This window comes from Cygnus olor, chromosome 7, assembly GCF_009769625.2.
Source record: "Cygnus olor isolate bCygOlo1 chromosome 7, bCygOlo1.pri.v2, whole genome shotgun sequence".
In the NCBI taxonomy this organism is placed as follows: domain Eukaryota; kingdom Metazoa; phylum Chordata; class Aves; order Anseriformes; family Anatidae; genus Cygnus; species Cygnus olor.
The window spans coordinates 7744545-7757358 of record NC_049175.1 but is presented as its reverse complement, the minus strand read 5'-3'; the positions used below and the strand labels follow the sequence as shown (position 1 = coordinate 7757358).

At 49.2% G+C, this 12814-nt stretch overlaps 1 protein-coding gene and 1 long non-coding RNA gene across 10 annotated transcripts in view; one reads left to right on the top strand and one right to left on the bottom strand.

Annotated features, from left to right (window-relative positions):
- Nucleotides 1-12814, bottom strand: part of GRID1 (glutamate ionotropic receptor delta type subunit 1) — a 597690-nt gene that overhangs the window by 529782 nt on the left and 55094 nt on the right. For 7 of the 9 annotated variants that reach the window (XM_040563448.1, XM_040563450.1, XM_040563449.1 and 4 more), the window contains exons 1-2: nt 6008-6416; nt 4075-4230 (exon numbers count right to left, since the gene is read on the bottom strand). In XM_040563448.1, coding sequence (XP_040419382.1) covers nt 4075-4230; nt 6008-6086 — 235 coding nt within the window. In that variant the 5' untranslated portion in view covers nt 6087-6416. Of the gene's footprint in view, nt 1-4074; nt 4231-4357; nt 4463-6007; nt 6417-12814 lie in introns of those variants that run through there. The other 2 variants (XM_040563454.1, XM_040563453.1) reach the window with 2 other exon arrangements.
- Nucleotides 6493-7618, top strand: LOC121073007. Its single transcript, XR_005821464.1, has 2 exons — nt 6493-6719; nt 6861-7618. It is a non-coding gene; the product is annotated as an uncharacterized LOC121073007 (long non-coding RNA).

The following is a 12814-nucleotide window of genomic DNA, read 5'->3' as shown; positions in this document are numbered from 1 at the left end:
TGGGATTGACAATAAACCCATTTATGGAACACCATTCTTGCTCTCAAATCACATTCTGATTTTCCAAATTTGTTCTGGTTTCCAGAGCTGACAGCTTTTTAACATCAACAAGCATACATACAAGGCTGCTCAAATTAGAAACAATTCATTTGAAATTGCTATGCAGAGAGAACAGCAAGTTTCAGCTCCAGGAAAGCGCCATAGATGTGTAAGCATCATTCACTAAGAAACAGGGTTTTAAACAGTTTCTGAATTACTATTTCCCTTGGATCTCCTTCTCCAAAGAGCACTAAGAAAGTTAAGTACTAGCTTTCCTGTGCCCCAGTTTTGACCTACTGCTGACTATTCGCCCTTCAAAAGTGACATCTTAAAAGCTTACACACTAGACTTGTTTGGTTTTTAGTTTAAACATACCATCACGTTTTCAAGCCCAGCTGGAAACTTGTTTGCCACCCATATGTCACACGCAAAGTCACTTTTCAACACCAATGGCAGGCTCAAAAATCCCAATTTGAACCAAAAGCTCTGAAGTGTTTCTCATACCTTTGAGCTCATTTGAATGCTTGAATCACAAAAAGGTTACCACACTACTAGGTTAAATACACACCACACGCAAACAAGCACTTACTACTTCCCTTCCCATCATTGGAAACTGAGCACATAGCTCCTTTGGAAGCTAGGATATAATTTAAGATCACGTTTGTGATTTCGGCTGATTTCCTTAAAATTGTATGAAAAGAACAATGATTCCCCATGTATATTTTCTCTTGTGATAGCCAGTGAAAAAAAAACAATTTATCCCTCCAGTAATTGCCATATGCATAAAAGCAATATAAGACAAAATGCAATGACTGCTCATAAGCACAAACAGACAACAAAGTCCAATTTTATGCATACACCAGAGTCTGTTTGTTCTTTACTGTTACGTCCCTTGCCTCTGGAATTCCTTCCATACACTTGCCACACTCTGTTATAGAACATGAGTTTGATGGGGCCAAAATAATCTTTTTACCTATCAGCACAACTGGATTTTTTTTCTGCAATGTATGGTGAAATAAAAGACAAAAATGGAACACAATTACAATTTTTGCTAATTATTATTCTCTGGTACCCTACACAACCATTATTATCATGAGCGCCCACCAAGTCTTTGAAGAAAAAGGGCCTCTGATTTTATTTCCCTATTGCAGTCATCAGAAACTATCAGAATAGTGCCCTCCTCTCTCTACAGCAAAGTCCCTAGAGCCCTTATATTCAAAATCCTACAACATTTCACTGCACCTTCCATCACCGAAAACTATTCCATTTACAAAAGGCAAATTAATTTCTGTTTGGCCTTCAGTTCCACAAGTGCACGGCTCCTACTGAGAAAACCCAACAGGTACTGCTTTTCCATGCTTCCTACCCATGCAGAAATTCTCCGACTGCACAAGGAAAGTCAAGTCAAACACGTGCTAATAACCATCACCATCCATAACTAAAGCCTTATTACTGTGTAATAGACCTTGTTACATGGAAAAATGACTTTCCGTAATTTCACCAGCACAGTATCATTGAAACGAAGGTCCTTGGCTTGCAGCGCTCTTTAAAAAGGGCTTAAGGAATAATTCACACTGTCCTTTCATAAAATTGTGTAAAAGATGATTCAAATAAAAACAATATTTGTGGTTTGATTGATTGTGTGCACTATTCTGGCAGTAGTGTCACAGCAGTCTATTTTTATTTCTAGTTTGTTTTTTACTATAAGAAGTTCCATCGCTATGAAACTAATGCTTGCAACATTGATTTCCATGGCACTGCTTAGAAAGACCGCAGAAGAATAATGTGGATGTCAGGGCATTTTATGTAGCAGCAGCAACATTCTGCAAGCAGTGTGGGCAGAGGATTTGCTCCAGGATATTTCGACTGCTCTCTGCAATATTCTACCAAAATGAGCAGGGCACCGGTACAGTGAGATACAATGAGATTCTGAATAGTCAGAATGATGCCAAGTAACACTCAGCAGAGCAACTTTGCACGGTAAGAATAGCCCAGCAACTCCTATGTCCCATGTATCATTCTGTCAGCATGTTGTATAACGGTTTCAAAAGTAGGAAATCAAATCTTAAAGAGAGAGAGAAAGAGAGAAACACAGAGAGAGAGAGAGAGAGAGAGAGAGAGAGAGACCAGACCCAAACTGACAAAGCAAGCCAGGAAATTGAGCAAAGGCTGACACTTTTCTCTTAGCTCTCCCACAGCCCACAGTGACAAGGTTTTTACTCGCAGATAGCATCATTCCGTAGCCCTCCCAAAAGAAGACACCTTGATATGCCTTAATGAAGTAGTGACGGAGGACAATTTCTCTTTGGAACTGTGAGCATTCATCAATCACTTCCTTAATTCTCCAGCATGTGATCACATCATCAAAGAGCAATTCTAAATGCAACGGACACATGAGCCCTGAAAGAGCATCTTGGAAAGGGTAGGAGGAAACATCTTTATTTACATATATTCAGGTAGCACAAATACTCTGTATCAAATAGATTAAAAAGCTGACCAGAATCCTTTCTGTGGCTTCAGCACGGATTTTCAACACAGATTTTCTGCTTTGAAGGTAGTCTTCTTAAATGCAATATTCAAGAATAGCAAAACAGAGCAACAGCAACAACAACAAAATCCTACGAGATCAAGAAGAATCCTCCAGTTGATTGTTCCCTCCTGCTCAACAAAACTGAGCAAAGGGACTCTGTCCACGAGAATGTCAGCTCAGATCCCAGAGCACTCAGAATAGTTTTATAAAGTTTTGCTTCTGAGAAGAGACATTGTTGAAAGCAATCGTTCAGCCAGCCAACTGCTGTCACTTTCATGAATTTGAATAAGCTCCAATACAGGACACTGAGCTTTTGCATGTGTAGGAAGATGAAATTGTTCTGAGTTAATCTTTGCCAATAAATCAACTCCACCATTATTTAGAGATTTTTATTTTCCTCTGGTGTGTGACTGTGTGGGTGGGGTTTTGTTTTAAAGCCCCCTTCTTCCATTTTCATAAAGCTTGTTTTTCATACCTCCTTGCAAAGCTTTCAGAGCACTAGGAGGAATCCCATTGTTAATGGGATCGGGCCCATGAAAAGGTAAATATTGCTGTTTCTCCTGAATGTGCGTACTAAGTAGCACCTAACCGGGGGAAAGAATATAGCAGAAGAATTTGTTTGGAGTTCATGAAAATTAACATTTGGTGTAATTTTGTATCCATAATTTGCATGTACACAACTTACATATAAATACATATGGATTAATGCAAATTTTCATACGGGAAACATTCACTCTGTGCTCTGCAAAAGTAAGGGCAAGGCTGGCGATGAATCATTTTTTTAAATATTCTAGTCTGGGTATATAAATAGCTCTCTGTTTCTAGAATAATTACTACTGAAAAATGCAGCTTCTGAAATAACATAGGCCATAATTAACCTTGGCTTCATTAAATCACAAATAATATATTTTTCAAGTCTTATTTGTAAAGGCAAGCTGATTAATTTAAACGTTTCCCTTTGGAAGAGGAGAGAAAAAAAAATCTAATCGAAATGATTTACCTACGTTGCTACTTGTCAGATCTTGTAAACTCTGGCAGGTTTTCAGCCGGCGACTTGGCTACCCCGGCCTCCCCTCGCCCCCCGGCGGGGAGCTCCTCTCTCGGGAAGCGCCGGCCTCTGCTTCCCCAGGGAGGGAGACTCCGCCGCCGTCCCCCCGGCCCCTCGGGAGCCCCCCGCCGGGCCGAGCCGCTCCTCTGCCCGGCCCTGCCCGGCTTTTGTCCCTCGGCTACGGAGGGCAGGGGCTCTTGCGGGCTCGGAAGCGACACGGAGCCCCCGGCCCCGCCGGATCCCCCACGGCTGCCTCCCCCAGCCCGGCTGCCCCGGCACGGCACGGCACGGCACGGCACGGCGCCGCAGCACCGCGCCATCCCTCCCGTTTCCTTGTAAGACAGCGCCGACCCCCGACGGAAGAAAAGTTTCCAGGCGAGCGCCAGGAGCGGGCCGGGGCTGCCGGCGGCGCCGAGACTCGCTCCCCGCGCACGGGCGGGTGCCGCCCGGGGCTCACCTTCCTGCACCGCATGGAAGGGGTTGTTGGCCTCGATGAGCTTGATGGAGTAGGTGATCTTCTCGCTCTGGAGGATGTCGTCATTGAGGTTCAGATCCGACACCGCCTGCTTGAACACCTCGTCGTCCTTGGCAGCATTGCCTTCAAAAATGGCACCTGCGGGGAGGAAGGAGGCAGAGGCGGTGAGGGCGCTGCCCGCCGCCCCGGAGCCCCCCGTCGGGCCGGGCAGGGGGCTCGGGACCCGCACCGACGGCAGGGGGGCGGCCCTGGGATTGAGACCAACTTTCTGCCCCCCGCCTGCTGCCTGCGGGCAGCGCTGGTATTCAGAGGGTCGCGCCCACGCGAAGGCGAAGACGGGCTTTGCGTCCCGTAACCTGCAAGCTGCCATTTGGCCGTCCTGCCTATGCAGTTAGCGCGGAAGCAGCTGGCGATAGGCGTTATGTAAGATGCCCCGTCTGCCGAGCGGGTGTGTGCACGCACCGGCCCTGCCGCCCTGCCCTGCGGAGCGGTGGCAGACCTGCGGGGCTGGCAGCGGGAGCAAAACGGGCTGTCCCCGGCTGGGGCAGCGCTGCTGATTCACGCCCTGCGTGCCCGGGCCGCTGAAGTTTGCGCGGGGGGGAAGCTGCGGTGACAACGTGCCCCGCGGGAGAAGCGGGGCCGAGGTGCAGAGCCGCGGGGACCGCCTCTGCCCGGACTCGGCGCTTCCCCGGGGCTCTTCCCAACCCCGGGGGGGCGCCCCGGCGCCGGAGTCCCCCGGCTGCGGCCGGGGCTGCCCCTTGCTGCCTAATGGCTCCGCAATGCCGTCTGCTTGGGCTGCGCCCCCGGGCTCCCGAGGCGAGAGGCGCAGACCGGAGCCTCCTCCGCCGGCACCGGGACCGCTGCCCGCCGGTAACGGCCTTACGGGGTCGCTCCCAGTCGCCCCTTCCCCGCCCCGAGACTCCCCGCCCGTCCCCGCGGAGCATCCCTCGCCAGGACCGCTCCCGGCCCGGCCCCCTCCTCCTTTCTTCCTTTTTTTTTTTTTTTTTTTTTTTTTTAATTCTCCCACCCTCCCTAAAGGGCTGGTGGAATGACGGCTTTTCCTTCCCCGGCCGTTCTCCCGTCTCCTCCTCTATCATAGTCTTCCACAAGTGATGCTCTCCCCCCTCTCCGCCCCTAACCAGCCTCATCTCCTTCCTGCCGGTACCTTTCAACGCCAGCCAAAAGGTGACTGCAGAGCCTCGCCTCTGCTTGCCAGCCTTCCCGCGGACATTACCGTGCCTCGCTCCCAGAAGCCATAAAAGTTCATAGCAGCCTTCCCTTCGCCTCTTCTTCACCCCTCTCTCTTCCTCCCACCGCCGATCCAGCCTTCCTGCTGCCCGGGGGTTTTAAGGAGCTCTTCTTCAGACCCCAACAGTTGCGCGCACAGACACAGACACGCACGGAGCCGCTGCAAACCTCGCCTCTAACCCTTTCCCAGCCAAGTTCTCCCCCCGCATTCCGGCTTGGTTGACACAGCTATGACAGGTGTATGTATGTTTCGATCATCTCCCCGAAAGTTTTCCCTGCGAGCACGTTCAGACGATGCCTTCCTCCTGCCCGCTTTTGGGGCCGGCTGGCTGTTTTCGGCGGCGGGGATGCGGCGGGGGAGCAGAAAGCCTTCCCCACGTAAACAGGTCCGGGCACGGGGCTCTCCGGCCACATGGGAGACCGCAGCGGCGGCCCCGGCGGTCCCCGCCCCGCAGCCCGGCCCGGCCCGGCCCGGCACAGCCCGCATTTCGCCCCTAACTTTGCAATCGGGGGGATTCGGTTGTCTTTCCCCCCTCCCTCCTCCGGTCTCTCCGCGGAGTTGGGCTCAGCCGCTGCCCGTCGCGTTCCAGCGGTGGAACGAGGCGACGCCTCCGTTTATTTATCTGCCGCGTCCCTCTTTTCCCACCGCCTGCGCTCCCTCTCTTACCGATGTGGATGATGGAGTCCGCCCGCACCGAAACGCACTGAAATATCCAGGGGAAAAGCCAGAGCATCAACACTTCCATTTCCAGCCTCTCGCACAGCACATCAGCCCGGGTTTGGTGGCGAGGCAGACGGGGGAAAAGAAGAGAAAACGAGCAAGGGCAGGTGGAGCGAGGCGGCGGGGGGGGAAGATGCCCTGACACCCCCCTAGGAAAAAAAAAAAATCCCAAATTCCCACGGAGGATTTTCCAAGACTGAGGAAAACGGGTGATGGGGAAAGAGGAGGGAAGAAAGAAAGAAAAAAAAAAAAAACGGGGGCCAAAAAAACGCACGGCGGTAGATCCGGGGTTGGCAGGCGGCGCGCCGGAGCCTCCAGCGCTCGGTGTGTGTGTGCCGGGGCGCCGGCAGCCCGCGAACTGCGGAGCGCCCCCCCCGCCGCCGCCGCCGCCCGCCCCCCGCGCCACGTGACTGCGGAGCTCGGGGCCGCCGGGGCACGGCAAAGCGGCGGCGGCGGGCGGCGGGCAGCGGGCAGCGGGCGGCTCCGGGGGGAGCCGGGGCCGGGGAAGGGCCGCCCTGCGCCTGCCCCGGCGGCGGTGCTCCCGGCGCACGGAGGAGAGGAGGGGGCGAGGCGGTCCCGCGGGGCCGCCGCCCGGAGGATGCCCAGCGCCCTGCCCCGGTACCGGTCCCGGTCCCGGTCCCGGTGTGACACCCCGCAGGTAAGGGCACGGGGCCGCGCCCGCCGCCGCTCGCCCGACTTGGCAACCTGCAGCCAGGTGGGAGCGGGGGGCTGCCCCCTGCGCTGGGGGCTAGGGGTGTGGGGGCGCAGCAAACCCGCTTCTTGTTTTGTTTTGTTCCAGCTTTCAGTGAAATCTAATTCAGAAATTGGACATGCTCGGGCTCAGAAGACTAATTCATCCCCTAAAACAAACGCATCAGTGATTGCAGGCACCCAAACGTGACGAGCGTCTCAATACGCCGCGGAGCCAGAGAAAACAAATTCATTCAGGAGCCTGAAACGTAATTAAAACTACTGCCAAGAAAACGAGGCGAGGGCAGGATGGCACCGAGATCAGCGAGCGGCTGCGGGCGGCGGCACGGCCCGCTGTAGCGGCGCGGACACCCGGCCAGCGGCAGCGCGGGGACGCCGCCAGGCAGAGCGGGCCCCGCAGGACCCCGCCGCCTCGCAGCCCCGAGCCCGCTGCTAAGGCGCTGCCCCCGATCCCCGCTCCCAGATCCCCGACCCCCCCCGCAGCTGCAGCGCGCTCCTGCCACCGGCAGCCGGGCTCCGCGCTCCGGCCCCGGGGTGAGTTCCCTGCGGGCAGGATCGCCGCGCTCAGCCCTGCCTAACCCAGGCGCGGTGCGGCAAAAGCGCTTCGTGCTCAGGGGCAGCAGCTTCGGAGGAGCTGCACCGCCGCCGGGGGGGCGTACAGAGGGAGCGGGGTGCGAGGAGGAGGCTGCAGTGGCGGTGATGCCAACACGGATCCCTGTTGATCCTCATGCGTCAACAGGCTCCCGTTCGGGGGTAGTCGCCGGCACGGCTTTTGAACAGGGAAAAGTGGGGAGTAAATGTACAAGGAGACACACTTTTTAAAAATAAATCACTCGTTAACTACTCTTACTTACAGTCCTTGTCTTAAATATGCAGTTGCACACCGATCAATGCAGCATGATTAAATACCGTATGCCATATTTCATGTAATAAAAACACTTAATCCAGATAATTGGCTTCTGAGACAAAGATCAATAGAAATGTTCCTTATTTGACTACGTTAGCAAGTCAAAATTAATTCTAATTTACATTTGCTTCAAATCAATATGCACTTAGTGACTTACACAGGCTCTTTAAAACGTTAAACACCTGTATTGACCACCGTCATATATATGTCAGTAACAAGTACATGTGTGGGAATTACGTGGGGCAGAGTCAACGTGTTGCCACACAACCAATCTCTGATTTCCACAGAGGAACGGAGGCTAAATTTATGTGTGTTTGAAAAGTGCATTGGGATCCTGGCCAGGAACCTGCAGAAACACACAGCTATTAACCCTGCAATTTATATAGGCATCCAAATCCCAGCCAGTTATACTCCAAGCACTTGGGAGCAGGCTTGCCTCTTCAGTTTGCACAGTGAGGCCTCGACCTCAGCTGGAAGTCCTCTGACTGCTATTTTAATAATAAAGCATAATATATTAAAAGTCCAAAATGCAGTGAATTAGGCAAGTTAAAGAATTTCCTGAGAAATCCATGAGCAAATACCCTGCATACAGACAAAGACCCAGGCCCAGGAGGCCTTCCTCCTGGAGGAGGAAAAAGGTCAGGAGCCCAAACAACTATAAAATAGATCAGTAGAAAAAGGCTCCCCAAAAAGGGCAGAGGGCTAGTTGTCACAGCCAAAGGACAAGAAACAAGGAAAAAGCCCAGAGGAAACCTCAAATGCCATAAAAACTCATTTGTAACATGCAAAGCACAATGAGATTTGTCTGCACTAGAGCGAAAGCAGAACTGGAGGTCACCTTGACCCCAAATACAGAGCTGCACAGAGCTACCCCCACTCCACCTTTGCCTTTCTTTGCTCGGTTTAGTTGAACGAAGAGAAGTGCTAAAGTAGGAAAGCAAAACAAGCCACGATCCACAGTCATATCTTTCAGCATTGATAAAGTCCTTAGTGGCTGCAGCTGTCCATCAGAGGGCTGGATCAAGGCCTCCAAACCTCTGGGAGCAAAGCTAGCCATTGAAAGGAGAGCAGGAATCTGTAAGAACAGAGCCACCAGGCCCAGCAGCAGAACAGCAATTTCAGCAGCATCTCTGCAAGATGGAGAGCTGTAGCATCAACACCGATGCATCTTGCTTCAAGCCTGATTTAAGTCAGGCCTTTGAAACTATTGCCACACAGACTTATTTTATTTTATTTTTTTTAAGTTGGCTTAGATTAGATTTTTCATAACACCTACTCCTTCCCCTTTAGATTCCCTCCTTATAAAAAAGGGATCCAGGTTGAACTTCTAAGCCTGATAAAAACAGGAGTGTTAATTTCAGTTCTGCCATCCACTGCTCGCAGTGGGCAGAGCACCGACATTTTGCGGTGGGTGCACATTGTTCAGACAGTAGTCAGCACTAACAGACTAATCCATTTGCCAGCATTTTGCATATTAAGAACGTTACAAGTTGCCATGATATTCCATCGTCATTGTGTAGGGGACAACTCCATGCACATTACTACATAAAGTACCACTGGATTTACAGCACCCATGGAAGAAAGGCCTCTCGTTAGAAATATGCAAGGTAAATAGCCAACTCAAGTAACAGTCACTATTCAAAGTTCAACTCCTTGGCAACAGATGCAATTCTATGCACATCTCTAACAGCTCTATTACCTTTGCAAACCACTGTGGTGATTTTAAGCTAACCTATCATGAGATATCTCTGTGCTTATTTCTGTTGTCACAAAGAGCATGGAATGAAACCCGCACCAACTGGTTTTTGCTACCAGGAGAGAACGGCTTGAATACAACTCTGAAAACTACACTGCAATTAGAAATGTAGAATACCCCAGACAGGTGAACTGAAAGGCTTGTGCAGTGCCACGCTCCGAGCCCGGCACTTGGGGCTCTGTCCCTCTCTGCTCCCACAGCAAGCACAAGGCATATTGTGAACATCACCAGAACTATGGCTGCAGGGAACGCCTGCGTCTGGAAAGCCCCTGATGTTTACTGCACACATACAACAGCAAGCACAAAGCTGCTTCCTAAGCGAGAGCTCTGCAGGACCAGAACATTGAGACTTTTACTGTACTGTAGCCTATGATCAGAATAAATGGAGTGCCTTTAAGATTCAGCATTTCTTCTGCCTTTTTCTAACTTCCTTCCATTTGCTATAGGCATTTGCTGAGGCTTCCCCATGTAAAAATCAGAACAACGTTAAGTGCTTAAAACAGGGTGAGAAGCATTGGAGGGAAATTATGGATGTTGCCTGGGAAGGGGAAAAACAGAATAAAGACTGACAGTGTGGGTAGCCTAGACAGGGGAAATAATCTGCTCCAAAGCTACCCCCAGAGTTTTCTCGAGAATCTTTTAACTCTAGCAGGGAGAGGGAAGGGTGCCGGCTGGGAGGGGGTCATAGATTCTCCAATCCCCCTGACAGCACACATCCATAATGGCCTGTGCATTTACACCTAGCTAAGGTAAAAGCTGGATATATAGACATATTTAACGGGCTATGCAGGTGCATGTGACAATGATTATTATTCTCTCTGAAAGTGAATGGAACTCCTCTATCAGTCGTAGAGGCATGAAGATGCAGTAAGTTTCTCCAGGTGTTAGCTGCTCAGTCTAGGGGTTGTAAGCATTAAAACAAACAAAAAGATTCTATACACAACATTGTCACAGTCTCCCTCTTTTACCAATACCCAAGAGAAGGTCTATAGTAACAGAAAATATATAGTTATATTCATTGCACCTTTTCTAAAGAAATTCAATAGCTCTCCTTCTCTTTGGAAACAATAATGAAAAAAAATTATAAGTTTAGGAATTCTTGTATTTAAAGTCACATTGTCATTCTCCTGTGGTGACAGCCCAAGATTTCAGTTGTTTTATTGAAAATTCCTCTAGCTTACTGAAACCTTCTTTGCTCGTTTCATGGTTGATAGCATAGCATGATAACCTTCCAGGAGTAATGGACCTGAGCAAGAAGAGGTTACTGAACTACAGAGTTCCTTGCAGGTGTGCTGGTTTGGTTGGGATGGCATTAATGTTCTTCATAGTAGCTCACATGGTGCAAGTGTTTGGGATTTGTGATGAATATGTGCTGATAATCCCCCCATGTTTTAGTTGCTGCAGGAGAGTGCTTATAGAGTCAAGAAGTTGGCTTCTCATGCTGTGCAGGCAGCAAGGAAGCTGGGAGGTGCCAGAGCCAGGACAGCCGACCCCACTGACCAACAATGCTCCATACCATGCAACCTCACGGCCAGCAGTGAAAGGAGGGAGGCAGCTGGTGGCACTGCCAGTTGGCTGGTGGTGAGCAAGTGCCTTCTGCATCACTTGTTGTTCTCTGGGGCTGTGTTTTTATTTTGGCTATGGTTTTTGTTTCTTTGTTTTCTTCTTTCCTATTAAACTGTCTTTATCTCAACCCACAAACCTTCTAACTTCTCCCTTCTAATTCTCTTCCCTCCATCTTGCTGGGGCGAAGTGAGCGAGCCGCTGGGTGGTGCATAGCTGCCCACTGGGGTTAAACCACAACAGCAGGACTGTTGCTGTTCTTGGTTAATTTGTTGCGTGCCTACAAAACAATCTGAAACTGTGCAACAGTCAACATGTTATTTGGACTGATGTGCCTTTTAAGATACCATAAAGTAGGCAAAGCACTATTCATCTCAAATATTTACCTGATTTAGTTCAGCAGAGTACACACAGCCTATATTTGATTTAATTCATACTTATGTTTGCTTAATTCCATTATTCAATATCTGATGCATCATGATAAAATTCATATTTACTTCCCCACTCCTCTCTTCCATTTGGGCCTTTTCATGCCTCGTTTTTCTTTAGCAGGCTTTTTCTTCACAATAGACATGGGCCTATACAGGCTTTTGCAACCTCCCACATTTTCCTAGTTGTATAAATACACTCTTATTTTAGTCCAAGGCAGGCTGTATCAGTGTTGGTAAGTTTAATCTTTGTCTCAGCATTTCTGTTTAATAAACACTGATTTGGAAGAAACTCAAAAGGAACCCGTTTATTCACAACATCTTACTACCACCACAAGGTGTTTTGTAGAGAGCTCTAAAACACAGGTGGCCAAAGAATCCTCTGTCATGACCACTGGGGATGCAAGTGTAACTCAGTTACAGGAAAAATCTTTTCTCCTTCATTGCTAAGCAACCCCCATGTCATTATATCCACTGGACACTGACTGGAAAGGGCTAAACTCTGTAAGCTGCTTTTCTGAGCACAGAACCTTTTTTCAAAAAAATGGGAGTTTTGGAACAAAAAAGGTATGATTGCCACCTCTGTGTTACAGTACAAGTCCATAGAGATGCCAGCTCCTCAAGTGAAAAAAAGTATTAGCTATTCATAATTTAATAGTAGCCATATCAAAATAAATCTCTGAACTAACTTCACTGGCACCCATCTGAGAGGGAAAAACATTACAAATCTCTCCACCGAACAGATCCAACCATCTTTCCGCTCTTAGATATTAGGGCAGACAGGAGAGCAGAAATGATTCAGCATCCATTCTCCAAGTTGTTAAAAGTTATTCAAAACCATCTTGGGTGCCTCATGTTGAATTATCCACAGTGAACATAGAGTCCAGTCTCACGAGTTGTTCAAGGAGCTGCCTTTCACAGATACCAAGGCCTTGCTAAAACAGCTGTCCTTCTGCCATCACAGCAGTCCAAAGAGACAGGAAAGTCCAAAAAGGAAAACCAAACATATTCTTGCTGCTTCTCACTTAACCCACCTAGACAGTAACAAAACCAGTAAAATAGATGCTGCTGCATGGTGAGGCAGATGGCCAGAAAAGACTGAACACATCTGAAAAGTTGTGCCCTCCAGCCAAGACATGGTAACTGATCTTGTGTTTATTCCTACTTCATTGTAAACTCCACTGAGAAGTGTGTAAGCAGAAAGATTTTGCTACAAGCCAGGAACCTGAACACTACCCTTTGCTGCATCTCAGCCAAAGATGAAGGACCTGTTCAATTGCACTAACTCAATCCTTCGCCATCACTAAATACTGATGCAGTTTATATATACAGAGTCCTTTAAAAGCTCCACAATGAAAAGTACTGTAAGTGGAAAGTAATTTTACATT